Raw genomic sequence first — 25,999 nt, forward strand, 5'->3', positions numbered from 1 at the left:
TACACTCTTAAAAATAAAGGTGCTTCACGATGCCATAGAAGAACCTTTTTGTCTAAATGGTTCCATAAAGAACCTTTAACATCTGAAGAACCTTTCTGTTTCACAAAAGGTTCTTTGTGGTGAAAAAAGGTTCTTCAGATTACAAAAAGGTAAGAAAGAGATGGTTCTTTAAAGAACCTTTGACTGAATGGTTCTTTGTGGAACCAAAAATGGTTCTTCTATGGCATCGCTGTGAAGAAACTTTTGAAGCACCTTTATTTTTAAGAGTCAAAGCCCAGACTTAAACCCCATGAAATTCTGTGGAATGACTTGAAGACTGCAGTCCACAAACGGTCACCATCAAATTTAACTGAACTTGAGCAGTTCTGCAAAGAAGAGTGGGCAAATATTGCAAAGCCTAGATGTGCAAAGTTAGTAGAGACAGAGACATATCCCAACAGACTAAAGGCTGTAATTAAAGCAAAAGGTGGTTCAACAAAATACTGGCACAAAGGGGTGGTCCTTTTTCTAACTCAGTGATTCTGTTTTTTTATTGATTTATTTTTTTCTGACATGTTGTTGTTTTATCTTTCGTCCTTTTTCTAACTCAGTGATTGTTTTTTTTATTGATTTATTTTTTTCTGACATGTTGTTGTTTTATCTTTCACTTGGATGTTATAAGTTGCACTGAGTAAATACAGCTGGATAAAACAAAAACTGTCGGTCTTCATTTCAGGCTGCAGAGCAACAAAATGTGATTCTTTTAAAGGTGGTGATTCTTTTCTATACCGACTGTACTTGTCAGAAATCACAAATCACTGATTAAATTGATGTAACATTTTCCAGATGTTGACTTTTGCCCACAAAGGGTTGGGGATTTGAGCACAGTATTAAATTCCTTCATGTACCTCATCCTGCACCGTTTTTAATACCTATGAACTCCATGCTGAAGGCATTTTTGGGTGCTTAGTAATAACATGATGCTGTAAATTTCACCACTGTAATGAAAATTAAAATCTATATCATTATAATAGATTATTTTGGGAAAACCAAAGTTGTTCAATTGTATAACTTTTTGTATTTTATTTTGTATAAGTTTTATTTTATTTTATTATTTATTTTATGGCAATTTGGGCTCACAGATGTTGTAAAGCCACACTCCGTCACTAATAATCGTGTTCCTGTGGCTCAGTGGTAGAGCATTGCTTTAGCAGCGCAAAAGGTTGTGGGTTCAATTCCCAGGCATTCTCCTCCATGTTTATAACCCCACAGTCTCTAGTGTCTCTCAATACATCTTTAATCTCCCTCAGTATCTCCAAATATGTAGTCGTGGCCTAATGGTTAGAGAGTTGGACTCGTAACCCAAAGGTTGCAGGTTCGAGTCTCGCAGGGATTGTAGGTGCTCTCTCCACCTTCAATACCACGACTGAGGTGCTCTTGAGCAAGGCACCGAACCCCCAACTGCTCGCCGCAGCATAAATGGTTGCCCACTGCTCCGGGTGTGTGTTCACGGTGTGTGTGCACTTAGGTCCAAAAACTGCTTCACTTTGCTGCTACTTGGCATATTGCAGCTTGCTCTTGATGTAAACAACAGGCTTCCAGTGCTTCTGCTTTCTGTGAATGGAAAGATTTGAGGTTCTGGTCTAGTTTGATATTGATTATTAACAGGGTTGGGAGGGTTACTTTTAAAATGTATTCCGTTACAGTTACAAATGACTTAATTAAAAAAGTATTCAGTAACGTAATCCAAGTACCACAATATAAAAGTAATGTAATCTGATTACTTTTGGATTACTTCAAGTTACATATGTAAATAAGTCAAAAAAGCAATATCTAAGTACTTTTAACTATGACTTTAAAATTAAAACTAATAAAAACTACAGTAAAAACTAGTAGTATTTGAAACTATTAAAAATCGTGTCTTGTTTCACTATCTAGATATTACAGCCTGTATATTTATATAAAAGTCTATGCAGACATCTAGTGGCTATACAGTTTATTATAACAGTTTTTTTTTTTTTCTTTTAACATGTACAAGTAAAAATAAATATAGTTTATACACAGCATTAAAAAATGTACACTATATACATATTAGTCCATTTTAAAATAAGCGAAATGCATGTGAAATGCTAACTTTCTTTATTTCATTGACTGTGTGGAGACTCTTTTTAGATGTAGATGTAGATTTCTACATGTTCAGGCTCATTTTCCGCTAGAAAAAAATTCCATGGTGTGCAGTCATGAATTTTAAGTCACTAACTAACACAAAATTTTAGCTAACATGATGATTTCCATGCTAGTTGGACTCGTACCTGCAAATGTTCAAGTTTGTTGAGTAGCCTTTGTTAAAGCAAGAGTCTTCATGCATAGCTTACGCTGTACAACTAGGAGAATAATTGTAGACGGGTGTTATTTGAGCACACACCAGCAGGCGGCTCACGTGAGTCAACATGTGTCAACAGAACCAGGAACTGATGAAGCAGCGCTAAATATACAGCGTTATGTAAAAATACTCATTTATTTAATTTTAAATGAAACAAATGTAATCCTGATAGTATTCCCACTTTTTACAAAATGTAACTGTAATCTGAATACTTTGTTTTTGATGTAACTGTAACGGATTACAGTTACTAGATTTGTGTATCCTGATTACGTAACGCCGTTACATGTATTCCGTTACTCCCCAACCCTGATTATTAAGAAATTTGTTGTCTTTGCAGGAGAGCAGAGTCCAAATGTATCACTCATGCAGAGGATGTCGGACATGTTGTCACGCTGGTTCGAGGAGGCTAGTGAGGCCCAGAGCAGCAGACCACGTCCTCAAACTCGACCCAGAGGTAAAACAGCACATTTGAGAATTACAACTTCTCTTTCTACAATAAAGCAGCTCTCCATTGTATTCCTGTTTTGACTTGCGTCTGACTTTGACGTGGAAATGTTCTCTGGTTGATTTCTTCTGTTCAGTCTGTCAAAGAAGGCAGAGCCTCAGAGCACCTACCTATTATGTTATAATATAATAATCTTCATGGACCAATGGTAGTTTGAATGTGTTAATGAACTTTTCCGGAAAGTTTGCTTTGGCAAGCTGTTTTGAATTCCAAACCAACTTAGTTTGGACCTGATTTTGTTTTGAAATGACGTCACACCAGATCATTCTTCTGTTTAGCTTGAAGTATATCAGGGCCTTAAAAATCTTCCATGTGACTTACATTGGGATTTCACAATGTATTGAACTCTATGGAGGCATTTTCAACTTTGATCCTATTCGCTAATAAACATCAGCCATTGAACAATGCATCAAAGCATGTTATTTATTTAAAAAAATGAACTTAAATGATTTTAGCAAATGGCTGCAATATAACAAAGAGTGAAAAATTTAAGGGGGTCTGAATACTTTCCGTACCCACTGTATATATTATTTCATTTCCATTTAGTTTGTTGAAGTATTAAAATAACTCAAATTAAATCAAACTAAAACTTAATAAAAGACCTATACAGACATAATAAATTCAAACATAATTTAACTAAAATTAAAATAAATAACAAATACAAATAATACAAATCAAACGACAGTAGTTTATCAGTAATCCTAAAAAATAACACTGCCAAACTTACATGCTAAAAAACAACAACTTACTTACACATAGTAACAAATGGTTATAAAAACTGAAACAGAAGTGAAGCAAGTAGTAGGAAAGAGGAGAAATATAAAGCGATACTTATCCTTTGCCGGTGTCCCTGCCCGGTGGAGTCGCACGGTAGAGTCGATGGTCTTTACACTCTTCGGTCTTCCCACGAGGAGGTCGTCACGCGACGGCTGCCGCGGTAACCTAAGCTTTTTTTATACCCGTCTAACTAAATTAATTCAGCTGGACACACTTTCCTTATTTTTTTCCACAACAAATGGCCAAGCAAGCGCGGACACTGACAAGATACGCGATGTGTATGACACGCATGTGTCACACGAAAGGGTGTACATTTTCTTATTAAATGTTCTCTACTTAAAAAAGAAAAAAAAACTACACAAAATCAAAACTTACTCTTAAAAGTACGCTCAAGGTTTGATGATTTGACTCCAGGTACGTCAGCTCGACCAGAAGGGACATTTGCGACCTCAGAAACACACACTCGGGCACAGGAGCCCACTGAGGTCTCAGCTGAAGGAACGATGGAGGTGGAGACACCCTCCTCTGATCCTCCACCTACACCTGCTGCTCCTCCTGCACCTGCAGAGCCTCTCCCCAAGTCTATCTCCTGTTCCTCCTCAGGCTCCTCCTCCACTGTGACAGCCCCTGCCCCCTCCAGTTCATCCTCCATGGAAAGTGCTGCCGCCTCCTCTCTCCTCTCCTCCCCAGACACAGAGCAGAGGAGCCAGGATGAAGTTACGCCCACTCCATCGGCCACGCCCACTCCTTCAGCCACACCCACCCCATCTAGAGAGGCAGCTTTATCTGGTAAGTCTGTCACAATTGGCAAAACACTGAAGAGTGCATTCATCCTTAAATGAGGCAATAACATGTTTACATGCACATAATGTTCCATTTAAAGTCCATTATATTATATTTAAGCTTTTATTTTAAAAATAGATATTACACAGATATTAAAAAGTGTTTTTGTCCTCTTGTACACTACTGTTCAAAAGTTTGAGGTCAGTAAGATTTTGTTTAAAAGAAATTAATACTTTTATTCAGCAAGGATACAATCAGTTGATTAAAAGTGACAGTGAAAACATTTATAATATTACAAAGGCTTCTATTTCAAATAAATGCTGTTGTTTTGAATGTTCTGTTCATCAAAGAATCTTGAAAAAAATTTATCTGTTTCCACAAAAATATTAAACAGCACAACTCTTTTCAACAGTAATAAGACAGTAATAATAAGAAATGGGTCCTGATCACCAAATCAGCATATTAAGATGATTTCTGAAGGATCATGTGACACTGAAGACTGGAGTAATGGCTGCTGAAAATTCAGTTTGGCCAACACAGGAATAAATTACATTTGAAAATATATTTAAATATAAAACAGTTATTTAATTTTAAGTCATATTTTACAATGTTATTGTTTTTATTGAATTTTTGATCAAATAAATGCAGCCATTGTTAGATTTCTTTCTGAAAAATTAAAAACCTATACCAAACCCAAAGTTTTAAACTATAGCACCCTGAATTGCTTTTGACATACGCTGATATAATTTAACATTCTGTTACAGTTGATATCCCAAATAAAATGTGATCCATAGTTATGCAAATGTCTTAAAAGTATAAAAGTACCAAAGTATTGGCTTAATTCAGACCATATGGTCATATTCCAATAGTAATAAAATTTTTCTTGTGCATGTAAATGCAGTCATTGTATCTCTGCTTCATAAAGATGATGTGCTTGTAATGAACAAATTCATCTCGTTCCATTTATACAATAGGTCCATTTACCATGTCTGCTATACATCTTTCTATCATCCAACTCAATGCACTTTCTTTTTTTAAGACCTATGTGTTGACTGATTTGTTGTCCTCAGGTGGGGTTTATTTTTGAGCATTGTGTGCCGTTAGGGCCTGCATAAAAAATCACACAAACAGAAGCAGGATGCAACATGTAGTGTCTTTTGTCTTTTTTATATAATGATAAATCCCTCCTTTTTACTCATCGTGCCATTGCAGGCATTTTTATGTGTGCGTTTCTCTTCATGACCATAGAACATGTGTGGACGTGTGAGTGTAATACATGTTTTTTTTCTTTTTTCTTTGCAACGGGTGATGAAACCCTGCAGTCTTGTCTGACATCACTCAGCATGCAGCTTCAATCTTTAATTTGCTCTTTTACCCAGCATTCCTCCTTACCTATGATTTTCCTCTCTTCTTTTTCCCCATTCCATCAACTTTCCCATCCTGCTCTTCTCTCTCCCTCTGAACCCACACTGTCAGAATATGGTCCTCGCAGGCTGCCGGTAAGTTTAGTGTGTAGACGTTTGCAGAGACTGCTTCTCTTGTCTGACCCCCCTGGACAGGGCAGACGCTCAGTCCCTTCTGTACCTGCGACCTCCAGCCCAGAGAGCTCAGCCCAACAGGCTGCTGCTGCTGACGCGTGCCCCCCTGCAGGTTACCGTCTCTACCCAGCCTGCATCCCCGCTCTCGTTTAACATCCTGACCCCTCTGGCTGCCTGTTTCATGGCTGTCCTGGTTTGCTGCTGCACCTCTGGCTATGGAGAGTGTTCCTCTTCCCCTCTGCCACACAGACACGCACACATCTAACTGCTGGTCATTCACGCTCACATTCACCAACAGCAGAACTCTGTTCCAAAACTTAGGGAGCTGCCCAACTACGTGACATATTTAGACATCAGATAAACACCTGACACAAAAGCTGCCCAAAATCTTACTATCACAAATGTTCAGAGTCACAATGGCCATGTCTTTCCCAGTTTTGCTTTCCCACTTTTTTTTCAGGATTCTTTGATGAATAGACATTTGCTGCACCTCTGGCTATGGAGAGTGTTCCTCTTCCCCTCTGCCACACAGACACGCACACATCTAACTGCTGGTCATTCACGCTCACATTCACCAACAGCAGAACTCTGTTCCAAAACTTAGGGAGCTGCCCAACTACGTGACATATTTAGACATCAGATAAACACCTGACACAAAAGCTGCCCAAAATCTTACTATCACAAATGTTCAGAGTCACAATGGCCATGTCTTTCCCAGTTTTGCTTTCCCACTTTTTTTTCAGGATTCTTTGATGAATAGACATTTCATAAGAACAGCATTTATTTGAAATATAATTTTTTGGTAACAATGCAAAAATCTTTACTGTCACTTTTGATCAATTTAATCTTTCCTTGTTGAATAAAGGTATTAATTTTTTTCAAGAAAATAAATCTTACTTTTGAACACTTCTGAATTGACAATTGGGACAAATTGACTTCACGGACATGCGTCCACATCAAATGCACCTTGATTTAGGACAGGGCCTTAGAAGGTAGCTGCCTGTGTAGTCAGTAGTTAGTGAGGCAGCTTACTACAGTAGATCTTGGAACAGAGCTCAGATGTCAAACAATATGCATATACTGCCATCTGTTGATTGTTTGACCTGGAATGCAACCACATAATTGCATATAATGCTGGTTTGTACTGGTTTGTGTTGGCAGTTTTTTTTGGTCCTATTTAAACCTTGAACATTGATCCATTTTAATCTTGTTCTTTTCATGCCTTCTCTTGTTCTTCTTCCCTTTGCAATATTCCACAAAATACTTCTTAATGCTATCAGCGAGTGCGATGCGTTTAGTTATTGTAGACACTTATGAAATGGTTAGAGGAAAACTGAACGTATTTGTTGTCTATGAAACCAAGCAATTCAGGAAAAGTTCATTTTATTCAGTAACCCTACTGTGTGCAATGCATTTTTTTAGCTTAAAGCATTGCACTATTAGTTCAGCAACATCCTGACATCACATCTTGCTGGGTATTTGCAAACCATCGCCAAAAATGAATGACTTCTGGTTGCTTTGTCGCTGCAAAGCACCGTCAATGTGAACGTAGGTCTGGCATCTGAATAAACTTTTCTGCCACCATCAGTCTCAACTCCTGAACTACAAATTTCTGTGTGACTTTTTTATTCTGCCTGAAAGTGAATACTGCATTAAAGAAGGCTATGCATCAGTTTGTTCTTTATAAATTGTGCTCTTGTATTTGCTCACCTCCTGGATGTCATTTCACATTTTTGAAGGAACCAATCTGTACCCCTTGGCTTTGTGTCTTTAACCCAGAATTAAGCCTCCTAGACTCATCTTTACAAAGTTTGTGGCTTTTGAGTTTAGTGGGATGTTTTTTTTCTTTTCTTTACCCTGCCTGTGCTGCAGTGTGTTTCCTGAGGATTTAGGTCTGCACTTAAATGTTTGTACTGGCTCTTTTGTTTCAGTTGTTCAGTACTTCTTATTTTTGTTTCAGATTCTCCCTCATCTGTGGTAAACAAACAGCTTGGATCCATGACTCTGGATGAGGAGCAGGGTGCGTCTTTCCCTCTTTTTTCCTCTCCTTTTCTTTCACACCCTTGCATCTGAGCTCTATGCATTTCTGATTGAAGTGGCTCTTGTCCTCAATCATCTTAAGAAGACTGCAGATGTGCCTCTCCTTAAACAGAGAAACTTAAGAAAGATTCAAAAATGAATGACTTCTGGTTGCTTTGTCGCTGCAAAGCACCGTCAATGTGAACGTAGGTCTGGCATCTGAATAAACTTTTCTGCCACCATCAGTCTCAACTCCTGAACTACAAATTTCTGTGTGACTTGTTTATTCTGCCTGAAAGTGAATACTGCATTAAAGAAGGCTATGCATCAGTTTGTTCTTTATAAATTGTGCTCTTGTATTTGCTCACCTCCTGGATGTCATTTCACATTTTTGAAGGAACCAATCTGTACCCCTTGGCTTTGTGTCTTTAACCCAGAATTAAGCCTCCTAGTCTCATCTTTACAAAGTTTGTGGCTTTTGAGTTTAGTGGGATGTTTTTTTTCTTTTCTTTACCCTGCCTGTGCTGCAGTGTGTTTCCTGAGGATTTAGGTCTGCACTTAAATGTTTGTACTGGCTCTTTTGTTTCAGTTGTTCAGTACTTCTTATTTTTGTTTCAGATTCTCCCTCATCTGTGGTAAACAAACAGCTTGGATCCATGACTCTGGATGAGGAGCAGGGTGCGTCTTTCCCTCTTTTTTCCTCTCCTTTTCTTTCACACCCTTGCATCTGAGCTCTATGCATTTCTGATTGAAGTGGCTCTTGTCCTCAATCATCTTAAGAAGACTGCAGATGTGCCTCTCCTTAAACAGAGAAACTTAAGAAAGATACATAGGCTTTCTGTGAATCATTTTCAGTCAATGGACATACTTTTTCTCCCCTTCTGTGGGGCCAAGTTCATATAAAGCTCATCTTTCAAATAATGTCCTGTACACAGGGACACGTTTTTTCTTCTCACTCTCTACATAATGAGTTCAGCCTCCACAAGACTGATGTGGGCTTGTAACATCAGAATTTAGCTTAAAGGGGTCATAAAATTTAATTTATTCCTGTGATGGCAAAGCTGATTTTTTTTTAGCAGCCAGCAATATTCAGTGTCACTCGATCCTTTAGAAATCATTTTAATTCGCTGATTTGAAATACAGACTTTCAGTTGTTGTTTTTTTCCCTGTTTTTTTAATTATAAATTCAAATGAAGTTCTATAACATTAACACTTGTTTATGGTCTTTGACTAGGATAAAAAAAAACAAGATTTAAAAACAGTAAAAGTATGGTATGACTCCTTTAAAATGACTTTGCTATTCTGCTTTGGAATATGAACCAAGGAAACACCGATTTTGGTGATATTGATTCTTTACGGCAGTCCTCTTTACTCCATGTCCATACTGGTGTCTGCACATTTTCCCTGTCAGAACAAGACACCTTTAAGCCCTTTAATCACTTTAACTTGCATTGTGCTAAATCCTTGCTTTGAGTTAACTGCTTGCAATTGTTGAACTTTAACAAACTCTAATATAATTCTTTGTAGACTGAAGTCTATCGCTGCAACCCACTTTGCCACATACCGTTTTTTTCACCTTTTTTTTGTTTCTTTTTGGTCACAGTTTAGTTTGGGGACCAGTTCTCATAATGAACTAACTGTTAACTACAACTTTTTCCTCAATAAACTCCTAAATTGATGCTTATTAATAGTTGGTAAGGTAATCGTTAAGTTTAGGTATGGGGTAGGTTTAAGAGATCTAAAATATGGTAATGTAAAAAAGGCACATTAATATGTGCCAATATGCTAGTAATAAGCATGCTAATATTTCTCAGTGAAATCTGAGCATCTGAAGCTTAGAATGAACTAGAGGTCACTACTTGGCACGATAATCACATGCTAATATTTCAGATAAGCTGCTTCTGTGATTAACTAGTTGTGACAAATGTAATGTTCCTAAGGTAAGCACTCTTTCTAAAAGCAGTTAGATTTACATCCCACATGTTTCCTCTGTCTTCCTTCCAGGAGGTGCAGAAGCAGCAGGACATGTAATCAGTGATCAAAATACAGGTGTCAGTGAAGCTTCCCCAGACACTACAGAAACTGTGCTATCCACATCAGCGCCTTCACTTGGCACCAGCCCTGGCAACAGCAGTGGGAGCGGCAGCACTCCTCCAGGGCTTGGGCGGACTGGCACGGCAGAACCGGTCCTTAGTCTGCACTACAGCACTGAAGGCACCACCACTAGCACCATCAAACTGGATTTCACGGATGAATGGTGAGTGACCAGAGAATCAGCCTTAACCTCAGCATGCAAATCACCCCCTCAAGGCTCTAAAGAGCATTGCTATAAAATGCCTAGTTTATTAAAAAAAAAAAGTGTACCACAAAATAATGCAATGAAATGCCTTTCTGTTGCGTTGTTCAAACAACAAGCATACAGTACAACTAGTGTGATCCAATTCACAAGCAAATGACTCTAAAGAACTGGTTCTTTTAATGAATCATTCATAAAGGCTCACAAATTCCCAAGATATTATTTTGAAATAAACTGATAAAACCTGAAATGACTTGTTACTGAACCACAAGGCATTACTTTCATTCGTGTTCAACTTAAAATGAAGTGTCGTGTACGTAAGGTCCTGCATTTGAAATGTACATTTTTTCATGCTTTCATTGAGAATTAAAGCATGTTGTTATTGTTAGCTAAAAGTACAATTTTGAAAAAACATTTTCGTTAAATTAAAGATGAAATACAACAACTTAAAAAACTTGTTGCCTTGGCAATTAAATGAAGTAAAATCTGTTTGTGTAAGTATTAAAATAGCAAAAACTGAAAATTAAACCTAAATAAACATGTTAATTTTAACTAAAACTAAAACTATTTAAATTAATTTGCATTAATTAATATAAAGCTAGTTGAAAAAAATAAAAAAACTTTTAAAAAATTGCCAATTTAAAAATAAAGCTAAAAAGAAATATCAAAACAAAAATGAATAAAAATGACAAAAGCACATAACATAACAAAATGACTACAACTAAAATAAAACTGATATATATGTTATTATAATTATTATAATAAAGTAATACATCATTATAATTATAATATTATGATTCAAAATATTAATAAATACTATAATAGTATATAAATAATACTTGGGCAAGTACATATTCTCAAGTCAGATGTAAATTTTATGTATATAAAAACAAGTTATAAAACCAGTTCACAAAGACCCATTCCTTTGAAATGCAAATGTTTGTCTGAAATTCTCTATGGCTTCTTCCTCTATTTAATTGTGAGTATATTATTTTCAAGAATGGCATTTTTTTGTAAGAACAAATCACAAACTTTATTTTTCGACTGTGCACAGGAGCAGTCCAACGTCCGGTGTCAAAGGCAGCAGTGGAGGACATAAGCCTGGGGAGGTGGGTGAGAGCCAGACCAGAGAGGAGCCCACAGGACAAACCTCAGAGCAAAGTGAGTCGACAACCACTTGCCTATTGCTACAGAAGTTGTGTAGGTTGTGTGGCCTATTTTGGAGGTTATCTTAACTTTTCTCTCTCATAACCAGGTTCAAGCTCACCCTCAGAGAGTCAACCCACACCCGATGGGGGCCAAACTGCAGACAGTGGCACAGAAAAGACCTCCATCAGCTCTCAAAACAGCACACCACTGGCGGCACCACCAGAGGGCCTGTCTACTGAAGACACGGCTCGTCCCAGCGCTCCTTCAGAGGAGCTCCAGGCTGCTGGTTCGGGGGAGCTGAGTGAGCGGTGCAGGAGGAGCGAGACCGCAGGAACGGGTGGTCAGGGTTCGACTCAACCATCCCGCAATCAGGACTCTGATGACAGCGACGACGACCCCATCCTTATCCCTTCAGCCAGGTACAGAGGAGGGCCGGGACAGAGGTATGGACTTTCGTCATGTCGAGATGTTTAATCATGCAAATCATCACAATGTGTAGGCAAATGTTATAACAGACGGGAAGTCCCATAAAACATGAGCATGTTTGTTAAACAGTGTTTATCCTTTGGACAGTCATAAGTAAAATGCTACTCTTCTCATTAGATTTAATTACAGAGGATCAGCTGTAGGTGATAGGATGATAAGGTACTGTAATGTTTCTGAGATGGCCACTTATATAATCTAATTGCAAGGTGTGCAGATTTGATTTAATTTTAATTAACCTGGTATTCATATTGTGTGGCTGTGTAAAATATGTTATTAACTATATAATATATGTAATTAAGTAATTGCTGTTAACTTCACTGCCTGAGAGTGCACAAAATGTTTGCGTAATGTTTGCGTAATGACCCTTTGGTTAGTTACTAACCAAGCAAATTAATTTCATGCATGAATTTACAAGTTATTTTAGGTATAGTTGTTTGGAGTTCAGATTTCACCAAAAAAAAAAAAATTGAAAACAGTAGTGCTGCTTGATATTATTCTATTCATTCTTTGATAAATAGACAGTTTAAAATAACAGCATTTATTTGAAATGGAAATGTTATTATAGATGTCTTTACTGTCTCAATATAATGTATCAATTTAATGCATCCTTACTGAATAAAAAGTATAACTTTTTTTAAATTCTTACTGACCCCAAACTTTTGAACAGTAGTGTATATTTTTTCCACGATTTCCAAAAAATACCAGTTACTGTCAAAAAACTGTGCTTTCACTACAAACTAAGGCTATTCATCAGATTCACTCAATAAAACTTTTGTTCTCTTAAAGAGACCGTTACCAAAATACAGTTCTATAAGTTGCGCTGTATTTCCATGAAATATCACTTTTAACTATTATCCAGTCAACCTGACCACAATCTGGCTTTTTCAGATATATACATTTTAGTAAGCTTAGCTCACCAAAAAGATTTGAAGCCACATGGGGACTTCTCTTAGACCAGGGGTGCCCAACCCTGCTCCTGGCGATCGACTGTCCTGCAAAGTTCACCTCCAACCCTAATCAAACACACCTGATGCAACTAATTAGGGTCTTCAGGATCACTTAAAAATTAAAGGCAGGTGTATTTGATTAGAGTTGGAGCTAAACTTTGCAGGACAGTCGATCGCCAGGAGCAGGGTTGGGCACACCTGTCTTAGACCATTTGGAAGAAATCTAATGATTTTGTAACCCCCCTCTTTTTTCTTGTGCATTTGTTTTCCTCTACTTTGAAAAAATTATCTGGTTTATAAAGCAATACTGAATATAGTCTTTTTTTTACGTTTATGTTCAATATTTTCAATAATTGCTCTTTCTGAGGCAGTTCAGCTGATATTTATTTATGAAATCAAAAAAACAATTATATGAATTTAATGCACATAAAGGTTAATGCTTGATAGGTGAAGCATCTAGATTGTCTGCAAAAAAATTATTCAGATCTAATATTGTGTCTCGCACAATGCTGTAAGACATTATAAAACTGTTTAAGCTTGTGAAAATTTGACCATCCCTGACTAATATAGTGTTGAGCTGCTGTTTTAAAGTTGATTTTTCATAAGCATTATTCTGCATGCTCCACTTTTCATAGACGCTCCGCCGCGGCTCGGATTCAGGAGCTGTTCCGCAGGAGAAAAGAACGGCGAGAGATGGAAGAGAGTGAAACTCAGAATATCAGGAGACCCTCTGTCAAGATGATGTACAAGGGCCACCGCAACTCCAGGACCATGGTAGGGTAACTGTTTATTGTCTTATGTATATTGTACACAAAAGCAGCTTTCTGTTACTTATTAGTTCTAGTCATGTTTTGGAAAGAACCATACACTGATATTACATTAGCCTTTACTGACCTGGTTGTACATGTAGATTAAGGAGTCGTGTTTCTGGGGGAATAACTTTGTGATGAGCGGCTCGGATTGTGGCCATATCTTCATCTGGGACAGACACACGGGAGAGCACCTGATGCTGCTGGAGGCCGACAACCATGTGGTCAACTGTCTGCAGCCTCACCCTTATGACCCCAGTGAGCAAAACATACCTAAAAACAATAGACGGACAACCAATAAAGATTTTGTTTTAGATAATCACATCATTTGGTCTGACTTTTTTTTTTGCAGTTCTTGCTTCATCTGGAATTGACTATGACATCAAGCTGTGGTCGCCTTTAGAACAGTCACTGTCATTTAACAGAGTCCTTGCCGAAGAGGTATGGACAATGCTTTCTGTTTGAATTTGTGAATAAAGTACTGTTTTGATCCTTTAGACTTTAAAATATGTATTTAAAATGCATGTGCTAACACGGACCTGCTGTTTGTTTCGAGATGTAATTAAAATCCCCAGTAGAGGGCACTAGAGCTCTAAGTACTGTTTTTTTTCTATATATGAAATAGAGGCATTTTAAGGCAGTATGTCTATGCTGTAGCTATAGGAGTAAGTGTCCATTTATAGAAATCTACATGTGAATAGTTGGCAAACTGGTGGATTTAATTTCCTGATTTGTTTGTGTGCTGTAGGTGATTGCTCGTAATGAGTTAATGCTGGAAGAGACGAGGAACACCATCACCGTTCCTGCTTCCTTCATGCTCCGAATGCTGGCATCATTAAATCACATCAGAACAGGTGAACTTTTTTGTGTTCTTTTTTTTAACTCACTGACTGTACCCATACAATTAGATCCAAAAGTCTTGAGTCCCCATTGAAAACTTGGCTTTTTTCACTTAAATATGGAAAAAATAATTAAAAACATTTCTGGGGTCTTTTTTGGGGTCAGTATGATTTTTGCTTTTTTTTTTTTTAAAGAAGGCAAGAGTTCATGCAGCTTAAAGGCACAATATGTAAGATTTTATTAAAATATCCAAAAACTACGAGAACAGTGTTATATATTTTGCTGACTTGTGTACTTACGTTATCCCAAATGTTTCGAAGAATGTTTAAATCCAGAGAAATAAGCAATTTTAACTAGTGACACGGACCGTGTCCATAGTGTCATTGTGTCGCCTGCCAATGACGTCATAACCCCTCGATTTCCGGTTTTGTTTTGTAGAAAAAATGTAAACACCAAAGACGCTTTAATATGCTGTGCGTTTTAATAGACCGGGGACGACCGCACAGAGTAGCATTATAACAGAACTTTCAAATGTATCTAGTATGATAAAACAGCGCTGCTTTTTTTTCCCCACATGCACACGACCGGAAGGAGCGGAAGCGGTCGACTGTGGCATAATAAAAGCTCCGCTTCTTTCGAACTGTGTGTCACGCTCGTTCAGCGGCCTCGTTTCACTTCGACGGCTTCCAGCCTCACCCTGCTTCATTCTACTACGTTAACAAATCATTAGCTCATCCATGAACATGATTTCTGCCCGAGTCCCGTTGGATTGCATCGGCTGTGTGCATGAAGACCACAACTCCCATGACTCCACACTCGGTCACAGCATCATCAAACTATGCCTTTGCTTCTTTGTTTATTTTGAATATGCGCCCTCTAGCGGCAAAAATTGCATATTGTGCCTTTAAGTGCTGTTGTCATTAAAGTAAAAGACACTTAATGAATTTGGTCTAATTATCTTTAAAGATAATTTAAGAAGAATAAAATCTTTTATCAATCAATATTTACACTGCTTTTTTTTTTTTTTAGCTGGCCAGTGTTTATTAGTGGATACTTACTCCAGCTTTTGGTTTTACCACCTTGAACAGGTGTCTAAATGACCGATCTTTCTTCCTCTTTCCTTCTGTTAATCTCAGACCGTGTGGAGGGTGATCGTTCAGAAGGCTCTGGACAAGAGAACGAGGATGAACAGTAGCCCTCCTGCTACAAGTGAATGGTTTTTATGCTACAGTGCACTTGAGCATTTGAGATTTGTACAAGTTACAAAATAGAGTATTTCCTTATTAGTTCAGTTTTTGGCATTATTATTTTTTAATGAGACTTTTCTTACCAATTACTCTATATGAGAGTAAACCGCGTCTGGGGAGTTTATGCAAACAAGATGATATGTAAGAAATCGAAAGATGTGACTGGACTGGACAGCTGGTGTTTGAGAGTATTTAAGTGCAATATTAATTTGTTAAATCAAACGGTTGAGCTTTGAGCGGTGTTAAGTGTGAAATCTTATTGTAGCCTCAAATGAAGAACTCAGATGTTTGTATACCAGGAATTATGCATGTCAAGCTTGAGTTTGCTAAAAACATATTCTCCATGTCTTTACCAATGTTGTGTATAAAAATGGCTCTTTTTTTTGACATTACTAAATCTTGCGTTGCACAGGGATCTTCTGCCTAACCCCAATTTACAGGTACTACTTGCAATATCTCATTATCCAAAACAGCCAATACTCATTGTTACACTGCAGAATTTTTATAAAAGTTTATTAAAATGAGAACTGTTTTTGACTCCGTCTATACATACAACCCACTGCTGTCTAGCCAAATGGTTCTAGCGTTAGTTGGCAGGTCGTGCTTCTCTCTCCTAACAGCACAGATGGCCTTTGTTGTGGCAGCTGTTGACTTGAGCATTCTGCTAAGTGACTAGTGATTGCTGGGAAAAGCTAAGATGAAATATCTCCTCGTCTATTAGCATGCCATTCTATGCTAAACTCATTCAGCACTGTTAAGGAATGCAAGCCATCTTTTTAAATGTTTGTCCACAAATTTTCAGATCGAGATCCGGTTCCTTTTCAAACCATGTACCAGAGGACAGTTTAAACATTAAATGTGTTGTGATTCAAACAAAACATGACTGAAAGCTTGAGTACCCATAAAAAAAATTATTAACAGTACTAATAAAAATAAAAAAAGCATTATGTGCTGTGGTTTGCAAACAAATAATGCAGCCATTGACAAAGAAGCCTATTAATATTGGTATATAACTGACTGGCATAATGCAAAAAAAAGATTCCACAGGAATGATTAATCCTTACGGAGTACACTAACCAAAATAGTAAAAACAAAAACACAGATGTGAGAAGTCACTGATCAAATGTAACAAAATCTTCGTGCAATTGTACCAATGACTTCAGTATTGGCACTGCAGATGCTTTCTCGCACCATTACATTGTCAAAACATTTTAATCAGCTTTTCCACCAAAAACTATGGATAAAACCGGGTATAAGGGTATTCTACCTTTTTTTATGCCCAGTATCTCTCTCTCTCTTTACATGATTCTCTGATGTTAATTCAATGCCTGAAGAAATATTTTATAATGCGTAAGGGCCTGAAAAGTGATTTCCTTTGTCCACGTCAATATAACCCCCTAGACATTTGGTATATTTTCTTTGAACCTTGTGGCACTTAAAATAATTTAATATATGAATAGACCTGAACTTAAAATGGTGGAGAGGAGAGCTCTAGGATAATCATTCTTACAAACTGTCAGTATGTATAAAATGGAGTGGTTAACAGTTTCCTTCTAAGAAAAGAGTAAACATAAGACACACAGTACCCAACACAGGTGAAATACCTGACAAATATACAAGGGCTGTACATGACTTTACAATAACTTTTATGTTGCAAAAACATAACTACTTCTGATGAGTGACAGTAGGGCTTCTAGTACCTGATGCCTTGCAGGTACAGCCATCACTGTAGGTCTTTGGTCTCTCCAAGGCAAGTAAGTAGCAGCAGTTGCTAGCTAAAATAATCAAATTGATGTTCTTTACCAAGTATGTAAATTACACATGAATCACTGTATATCTGTAAACATTTACCTTAATCATTCCTTTAATGTTCTGTACCTTTAAAAGCTGCAGATTACACAATCCGTTCCATTTACAGAGTCAAAGAACTACATGGAAGTTTCACCTATTTTTTCCTTACGCTCTTCATCATCGTCATCATCTTTAACTATTCCTTCATCGATGCTTTCCATCCTGAGTCTCTGTCCATCCAGGTAACGGGGAGCTCTCTGTGTGTTTCGTATTGTAAACAGACTTGTTGGAATTTGAGTCCATTCCCCAAAGAGTTGAAGCTTGGCATCGTTCTCTATAGCCTTAGCCAGAGAGGACACAAAGCTGTCCAAAGACTTGTGGATGTCTGCTGTCACTTGGACTACTGAGGGGTCACCTTGAGGGAAAAGAAACGGTAGAACATTAAAATATTAGGCACATCAACCATAACTCCTTCAAAAACAGCCAGAAACCTTGGAGTTATGATTGATGATCAACTGAGTTTCTCAGACCACATTGCTAAAACTGCCCGGTCCTGCAGATTTGCTTTATTCAACATCAAGAAGATCAGGCCCTTTCTTTCGGAACTCCTTGTTCAAGCTCTTGTTCTGTCCAGGCTGGACTACTGCAATGCTCTCTTGGCAGGTCTTCCAGCCAGTTCTATCAAACCTTTACAATTAATCCAGAACGCTGCAGCAAGATTAATTTTTAACGAGCCGAAAAGAATGCACATCACACCTCTGTTTATCAGTTTGCACTGGCTACAGCTGCTCGCATAAAATTCAAGGCATTAATGTTTGCCTACAAAACCACCACTGGCTCTGTACCCCTTTACCTAAATTCATTACTTCAGACTTATGTGCCCTCTAGAAGCTTGTGTTCTGCAAGTGAACGTCACTTTATTGTGCCATCCCAAAGAGGCACAAAATCACTTTCTCTGACTTTTAAATTAAATGTTCCCTCCTGGTGGAATGACCTGACCAACTCGGTCCGAGCAGCTGAGTCCTTAGCCATCTTCAAGAATCGGCTAAAACGTTTTTAGATTTTGATTGCTTCCATTGTCCTCATTTGTAAGTCGCTTTGGATAAAAGCATCTGCTAAATGTAAATGATACACTTCCCATTTCAGCCTTTAAACCATTTTTAATAAAAATGGATGAGTCATAAGTATTAATTAATATATTATTAATTTAAACAATTATTTTAAATAAATTATTATATTAATTAAATAACCGATATAAATACATTTTACTGTTTAGATTTTTATAATGCATTATCTTATCGATCCACCAGTTCACATTTACAGCTCTGAGTGTTTGCAGGGTAAAAACATGGGTCGATTTTCACATTGGTCTGAACAAAAACAACCCCAATACTGTGTTCCTGCAATACTGGAGGCTGCAGTTTCAGGACCGCATTTCTACTATAGGACCCTATTCCAACAGAGACCAGATTCAAACATCAAACAAACAGATCCATGGAAACTATTCATTTTTTTATCTTTCCATCTTATTTTCAATGCAAGAGCTGGTGTGAACCTGAGTGTGTGAGGCGATGTCAGCAATCTCCATTTAGCCATAGCTGTGAAAAACAGTTCATTGTGCTGCTGGATGTGACAACTTGTGAACTAGTATTTGTATTCAAATTATTTAAAATGTCTTTATGTACTAATAAACACACTATTTTGTTCTGCATACATACAAAAAAAACTGCAGCCTCCGGTATTGCAGGAAAACTGGCTTATTGAAAATGCACATTCATTCTCTGCCAGCAGGAGGCACTTACGGAACGGCAGAAATAGAACTGTTTCCCTGGTAAGAACATTTCCCCAGCAGAACACAAAGCAGCGCAACACCTGACTCTACAATGCGCAGCGCTCATATTTATTCAATGACATCATAGCCTTTTGAAGTTTAATCTCACATTAAGCCATATTGCAATTCTCCTCCTGAAATCATAATTAAGACTTTCTTGTACAATTTAAGACTTTTTAAGGCCTTAAATTTGATTCAACTAAATTTAAGACTTTTTAAGGACCCGCGGAAACCCTGAGTATGACATGCGAAGGATTAACAAAATCCTTTGTCAGTTTGTGAAAAAGCCATTTATAATAGTGTCTTTACAACAGAGGTTTGTGAGGCAAGATGAAAAAGCAGAATTATGAAGTTTCTTATGTATAAAAATTTGAGATGCAAGTTTGCAATTATTAAGGTTGGACTACTGTTCTAAACAGATAAACAAGTATGAACTTGTTGAACTACATTTCCTTACATCTATCATGTAAAAATTGACAATTTTAATGGCTTAACATGGCCATGACAGTTTAAAGACTTTTTAAAAAAAATTTTAATTAAGAAGCGCAACCATTTTTTCAACATTGATAATAATAAATGTTTCTTGAGTGCCAAATCAGTATATTAGAATTATTTCTTAAGGATCGTGTGACACTAAAGACTAGAGTAAAGGCTGCTAAAAATTCAGCTTTGCCATTACAGGGTTGAGTTATATTTTAACATATCTTAGAATAGAAAATGGTTATTTTAAATTGTAGCAATACACAAAATTGCTGTTTTTACTGTATTTTTGATCAAATAAATGCAGCCTTGTTGAGCATAAGAGACGTCTGTTTAAAAAAAAAATTCTAGAGTCACTTTCTATTTGCTTGGTTTTGTACTGGTGATAACTAACAAAGACATTTTTGCATTAGTCAGATGTAAAATAAGAACATGTTAGATACCTTTAGGAATCCGATCCATTTGGTCTTCGAATGTGACAGAACTTCTTTTATTGGCAGCACAGTGGGCTGAGTGGGAGGGCTCTGAGTTGTAGCTGTCCAACAGCATGACGTCTGTAGCTAGAGGGTAAATCACAGCAGGCATCTTTCAATCAAATATCAGTTTTAATACTGCTCAACACCACCCACCCACACCAGTCTGGACACTGTGGGAGAGCCACTAAGCAGTGCCGTCTGTCTGTTATGCGATACTCATGGGCTCTGGGTTTCCTCAAATGGCACACCCTGATAACAACAGTCTGCAAGCCAATACACCACCTCTGCTGACTGCTAAGAGCTGTGGGGGGTTGATTTGGTTTGGTTTTCTTATACTCAAAGAGGTAAGGATGCAGCAATATTAAAATCATGGTCTATACTGATAAACAATTATATTAAAATTATATTTAAATTTATCGATGTAAATCAAAACACTAAAAACTAAAATCAGTCATTTTAAACAAGTGAATTTAGTCATCACAACATTATAATGTACAGTATGAAGTAAATGAAGCATGGATATTTATATTGAGGTTTGCTAAAAATTACATTTAACGGTTAATAAATTAACATTCATTTTAGGATGAATTATTCCTTTAAATTATTTTTGACCAATGTGTAATAAACAGCAGAATGTCTACCTGAGTCCTGGGTGTAGCTGAAGCCAGTGTCTCCAGTGCTGCTGCCACGGCCCAGGAGCTGCCCACCGCCCACTAACATGGCCGTCAGGTGAGGAGACATTCCCAAATCTGTTTTAAAAAAAAGACTCTCAGACTTCTCATCCAAACATTAGGTTATGAAGAATCCCAGGATGCAAATAACAGCAGCAGTAGACTTACCCGTTATCCAGTTAGAGATGCTGAAGAGACGAGAGGTCTGGTGCCGTATAACAAAAGACTCTCTGTAGTAGCGGTCGCCAAAGCACATGCCCAACAACTCCTTACGTACTGTCTTGTTCCACAGCCCATAAATAAGCGGATGACACACGGCACTGGTGAAGGACAGCCAGGAGACCAACGTCTCCATCTGTGAAGAAACACTGTCTTTACCCCACAGTGCTTCTGTGCTGATAACTACCACATATGGACCCCAAGTGGTCAGAAACGTCCCCAGCACCACCAGAATGGTGACGAAGGCCTTGCATTGGCTCCCAGAGTACACCAGGCTCTTGCGGCTTCCACTAGAAGATGTGGAAGTATTAGAGTTCTTGCGGCCGTTCTTCTGAGAACTGGACTCCTCCTGAGCCACCACCACGCTACCACAGTAAACCTTCCGAGCTTTGATGCGGGCCACACGGAAGATAACGCCATAGCAGATCAGCATGGCTGCCAGTGGCAGAAGGCAGCACCACGTAACCCAGAAGGCAGTATAGCTGATCTCCTTGTGCCAAGCCACTGTGCAGGTCCACTTGAAGCGGTCAAACTCGAACGCGGACCAACCGAAAAGCGGCGGCAGGCATCCGACCAGGGAGTGGAGCCACGCGTAAACAATGGCGAGCACAGCTCGGTTTCCCGTGATTTTCATGGGGTAGATCATGGGATATAAAACAGCATAGTACCTAGAATGAGACAGACATTGAAATAAAACGGATACACTTCAATCATTCCCTCATGAGAGACACATGACTAGCTAATGGAAAGACAAGGGGGTCTTTCTTTAAGACTCTCAAGCTGCCAGAAATAAAGTAGAGTGTGGCTTCTAGGTTTGTGTATTGATACAGCTGAGTAGGTTTGATATTTTTCAGTGTGCATCTTGTTCGTGAAAACAGTGGATTTGTTTAAGCAAGACTAGACTGAAATATCATGGTGAACTACAGGCTTAAAGAAATACAGTATGACCATTGACTGCAGCAGTCAAAAATAAAAATTGACAAGAATTGTTTTTGAATGAAAAACATGGTCATTCAAAGTCATTGTATGTATGAATTGCATTTTAACGTATTTTTAAAGAAATTCATAGATACAAAAAGTTAGTTCCATGTGACTGACTCAAGTAAATATACTTGAATTTACAAAAAAATTACAATATACAATCACATGTTGTATTATAACATCTCTAATTCAAGTACATTTCTGAATTGAATTTCTGTTTGATTTTTTAAGTAGTGTGGCATAATCATTTATTATTATTTCTTGAGAGAAAAAAAAACACATTAATATTTAATGTAAAGTTTGTCCACCAACTCAGACTCATATAGTCCCACCAAAATGCAGAAAAAACAAAACAAAACAGGAAATTATATCACAGAGTGGACCTCTGCAATCCCTTATGACCTTGTCAAGGTCAATTAACATTTTAAAATATCTAATAATTTTAACATTGTCACTTTTTTTTGGACATGGCCAGGTTAGTTCAGGCTGTAAAATGTCATGTGGTGTGACTTTCTTAAAATAAACTATACTTATTAATTACTATATTATGAATGAATGATTTGTGATATTTGTAAAATAAAAAAAATTACATTTTACTTGATGGTTACACCACGTTCCATTTTTTAGAGTCATTAAATTTCACTTTTTCTTTTTCTTTATCATGAACACTCCTATTGACCCTTTTATACAAGGATTCCTCAAACTGTAGGATATGATAACATAAGGACTGACCTGTCAATGGCAATGGCTCCAAGTGTAAGCATGCTGGATGAGCTGACGAGTAAATGGAGCAGTGCTGTGAAGTTACACCATACCACTCCAAACATCCAATCCCGACGCACTGAGCTGGCCACAACGAAGGGCAGCATTAGGACAGACAGCAGCAAATTGGACAAAGTCAGGCTGAAGACAAATTTGTTACTGGGTGTCAGTAAGTAGGGCTTCTTATATAGCGTCACCACAATGACCAGATTCCCCAGACATGCCAATATGGCTATTATGATGATAGAGACAGACTCCAGGACCACGAGCCCGTCGTCGTCCAGGCCATTAGTGGAGTTGGCCACCACTGTCCCATTCTTAGAGCTGTTCATTATGGGAGGCTGCTGGGTACCCAAGTCTGGACAGACATGTTGACAAACTACAAGATACGAGAGAAAAAGCATCTGATCAAAGCTGTCTGGAACTTCTGAATGCTAAAAGATGAAGAAATTATCTGGTGTGGTGTTCACATTCTTACAATACGCTGTTTGTTAAGAACTGGGCTGTGCTGTGAAAAACTCTAGTCTGAAGAGACTGTTCTACCAATTTAGAATCACATGACGTAAATTAAACATGTTTCACAGCTATGCACACAAAATATGCAAGCTTTACATCAGGTTGGCAGGGTTACTGTAGACAATATTAAGTTTACAATAATGAGATTTAAGATTGTTAGAAAACACTGTGCTGTTAAGAGAATGTTCCAGATATGCCTCACCCCTCCTTTTTTTCCCTCTCTCTCTGAATCCCCCCTCCTGTATCCATTTCTCTCTCTTGTATTATGTTTTAAATATCTCTTACTCATATGTGAGGTATGCATGCTTAAATGTATACATTAGTTCTTGGTTTAAAGGCCCCAATAAGGACATGAATGTTAGGACTACAATGGTAAAGGAGTTCGTGAGGGACTCTGAAGACAGTTCAGCATTCTTCGCAAAAGTCTATTCCTAATATGTCCATGTTTTTCTGTACATGTGGCCATTTTATATAAACACATGTTCTTGGCCAAAGATCCTATGTGTATGTTATTCATATTCTCATTGGTTAAGAGGGTGAAACTCCCCTCGACATATGCCTATATAATATCTGTATTTCTATGAATAAATTGAAGTATTGAGGATACATTTGACTGTGTTTTCTCTTACTTCCCGGCCGTCTATTTACACTTTGGGAGACTGAGAAGATTTCACGGTGGCAAAGAGAATTTACAGAGGGACCAATTGTTATTCTTTATTAACAAAGATCATTATATAAAATCTGGAAAAAAAAAACTGATGACGACAACAATAACAAACAAATAAAAATCAGAACAAATATTTGGACACTTAAGCCACACTTGTAGATATATCACTGCATTACATAACAAATACATAAGAAAAAAATAGATATAAGAAATAAAAAAAACATATCACACAAGGAAAAACTTAGTGCAGTTAAAATCTAATGCAATGAATTTCATATAGTTCATGTGCAGCTTAAGTATCCAAATGCGTTTGGAGCCACTGCATATGGATCATCTGTCACTCATACCTCTTCAATAAATCGTTCACCATGATGCACGTCCAATGAACAACTACAGCACAGCAATGTGATCAGCCAACGGAGAGAACGAAGCGCACACTGATTCTTTCTCTATTTATCCAACAACAGCGGCTTTTTTGCATTGCACAAAAATGTGTTTCCGACCCTTTAGATTCAAAATGCATAGTTTATCCTAATTAAATGATAGATGCATGGATAACGTACCCAGGCCAGGCGATATCCCGCTGTAGCCGAGCACTGGTAACTTTCTCCGGCTGGCTGGCTGGCTTTGTTAGTCTGCGGCCACAAACTTTAATCCAAAAACTTTCTCATCTCCTGCAAGATGCTGGGCTTTCTCACGCTTTCGAGGAACAAAAAACGCTTTACGGAGACGCATGCTCGAAGTTTCAACGCAGTTACAAAGTATTAAATGACTGAGGGATGTTGATTTGTTGCGGCCGCTGCGGTCGGCACTGAATAAAGAGGCGTTGCTGACGTCACAATGGCCCTACGTCACAATCCTCGTCTTGAAAACTTCCCTCCATCTCTCAGCTGCAGACAGTCCAGAGGGTCTCACTCTCACCGACTAGCCTACATAGTCTGCTCTGCAATTTTCTCATGAAGAATAATATCTATAAAGACTGCAAAAATCGTTTGGTAATTTTTTTGTGTCTGTGTTCCACCAAAAATATCTACACGTTAGAACTAACAGTGCGATTTAGCTATACTTAAAACAACAAAAAACTATCTATCTATCTATCTATCTATCTATCTATCTATCTATCTATCTATCTATCTATCTATCTATCTATCTATCTATCTATCTATCTATCTATCTATCTATCTATCTATCTATCTATCTATCTATCTTAGTACTTGTAAAGCACGTATTAATGCCTTATTCTGCATGACCATGTATCTAAATATCTATCTATCTATCTATCTATCTATCTATCTATCTATCTATCTATCTATCTATCTATCTATCTATCTATCTATCTATCTTAGTACTTGTAAAGCACGTATTAATGCCTTATTCTGCATGACCATGTTTTAGACCCCGTGATCTAACTCATACCTAAATTTAAGAACTAGCATACTATTAATAAGCAGCAAATTTGTAGTTTATTGAGGGAGAGCTCTTAATTAATAGTGAATATGTGTTCTCTATTCTAAAGTGTTATCGAAAATACATAAAAAGTCAATAAAATAAGGGCAAATTAAAGGAATTGTGAAGTTAATACAACTTATCATTAAATAAGTTTAAGTAATTCTGTCTAGACTGTGTAAAAATCTATAACTAACACCAATTTAAACAAAATGATTATTTAATAAATTTGGGTTAAAAAAATATAAAAATGAATAATGTTCTGGAACATAGATTGAAATATTGTGGCTGATTATGAGAAAGGGAAAACTCTTGAAAGTGTTTTTATACGGCAGTTAAAATACTAGGCATTATTTTGCATTCAGTGTGTGTTTGTGTGTGTGTGGGGGGGGGGGGGGGGG

General features: G+C 37.6%; 2 protein-coding genes across 5 annotated transcripts in view; one reads left to right on the top strand and one right to left on the bottom strand.

Annotated features, from left to right (window-relative positions):
* LOC107595867 (DDB1- and CUL4-associated factor 6-like) overlaps positions 1-16,695 on the top strand; it is a 29,077-nt gene extending 12,382 nt beyond the window's left edge. Inside the window, exons 5-18 of the mRNA XM_016286455.1 lie at positions 2,645-2,816; positions 4,059-4,433; positions 5,904-6,077; positions 7,926-7,989; positions 9,247-9,251; positions 9,989-10,241; positions 11,335-11,441; positions 11,536-11,872; positions 12,033-12,074; positions 13,498-13,636; positions 13,773-13,929; positions 14,024-14,112; positions 14,420-14,525; positions 15,648-16,695. Of these exons, the coding sequence (XP_016141941.1) occupies positions 2,645-2,816; positions 4,059-4,433; positions 5,904-6,077; positions 7,926-7,989; positions 9,247-9,251; positions 9,989-10,241; positions 11,335-11,441; positions 11,536-11,872; positions 12,033-12,074; positions 13,498-13,636; positions 13,773-13,929; positions 14,024-14,112; positions 14,420-14,525; positions 15,648-15,706 (2,079 nt within the window). The 3' untranslated portion in view covers positions 15,707-16,695. The remainder of the gene's footprint in view (positions 1-2,644; positions 2,817-4,058; positions 4,434-5,903; positions 6,078-7,925; positions 7,990-9,246; positions 9,252-9,988; positions 10,242-11,334; positions 11,442-11,535; positions 11,873-12,032; positions 12,075-13,497; positions 13,637-13,772; positions 13,930-14,023; positions 14,113-14,419; positions 14,526-15,647) is intronic.
* Positions 16,146-25,999, bottom strand: part of LOC107595811 (G-protein coupled receptor 161-like) — a 19,773-nt gene continuing 9,919 nt past the window's right edge. For 3 of the 4 annotated variants that reach the window (XM_016286356.1, XM_016286357.1, XM_016286359.1), the window contains 6 exons: positions 22,940-23,348; positions 21,176-21,894; positions 20,978-21,085; positions 20,304-20,420; positions 17,704-17,964; positions 16,146-17,533 (listed from right to left, as the gene is read on the bottom strand). In XM_016286356.1, coding sequence (XP_016141842.1) covers positions 17,424-17,533; positions 17,704-17,964; positions 20,304-20,420; positions 20,978-21,085; positions 21,176-21,894; positions 22,940-23,348 — 1,724 coding nt within the window. In that variant the 3' untranslated portion in view covers positions 16,146-17,423. Of the gene's footprint in view, positions 17,534-17,703; positions 17,965-20,303; positions 20,421-20,977; positions 21,086-21,175; positions 21,895-22,939; positions 23,349-24,715; positions 25,224-25,999 lie in introns of those variants that run through there. The other variant, XM_016286358.1, reaches the window with a different exon arrangement.

Source organism: Sinocyclocheilus grahami, unplaced genomic scaffold (genome assembly GCF_001515645.1).
Source record: "Sinocyclocheilus grahami isolate Dianchi unplaced genomic scaffold, SAMN03320097.WGS_v1.1 scaffold209.1, whole genome shotgun sequence".
NCBI classification, from domain to species: Eukaryota; Metazoa; Chordata; class Actinopteri; order Cypriniformes; family Cyprinidae; genus Sinocyclocheilus; species Sinocyclocheilus grahami.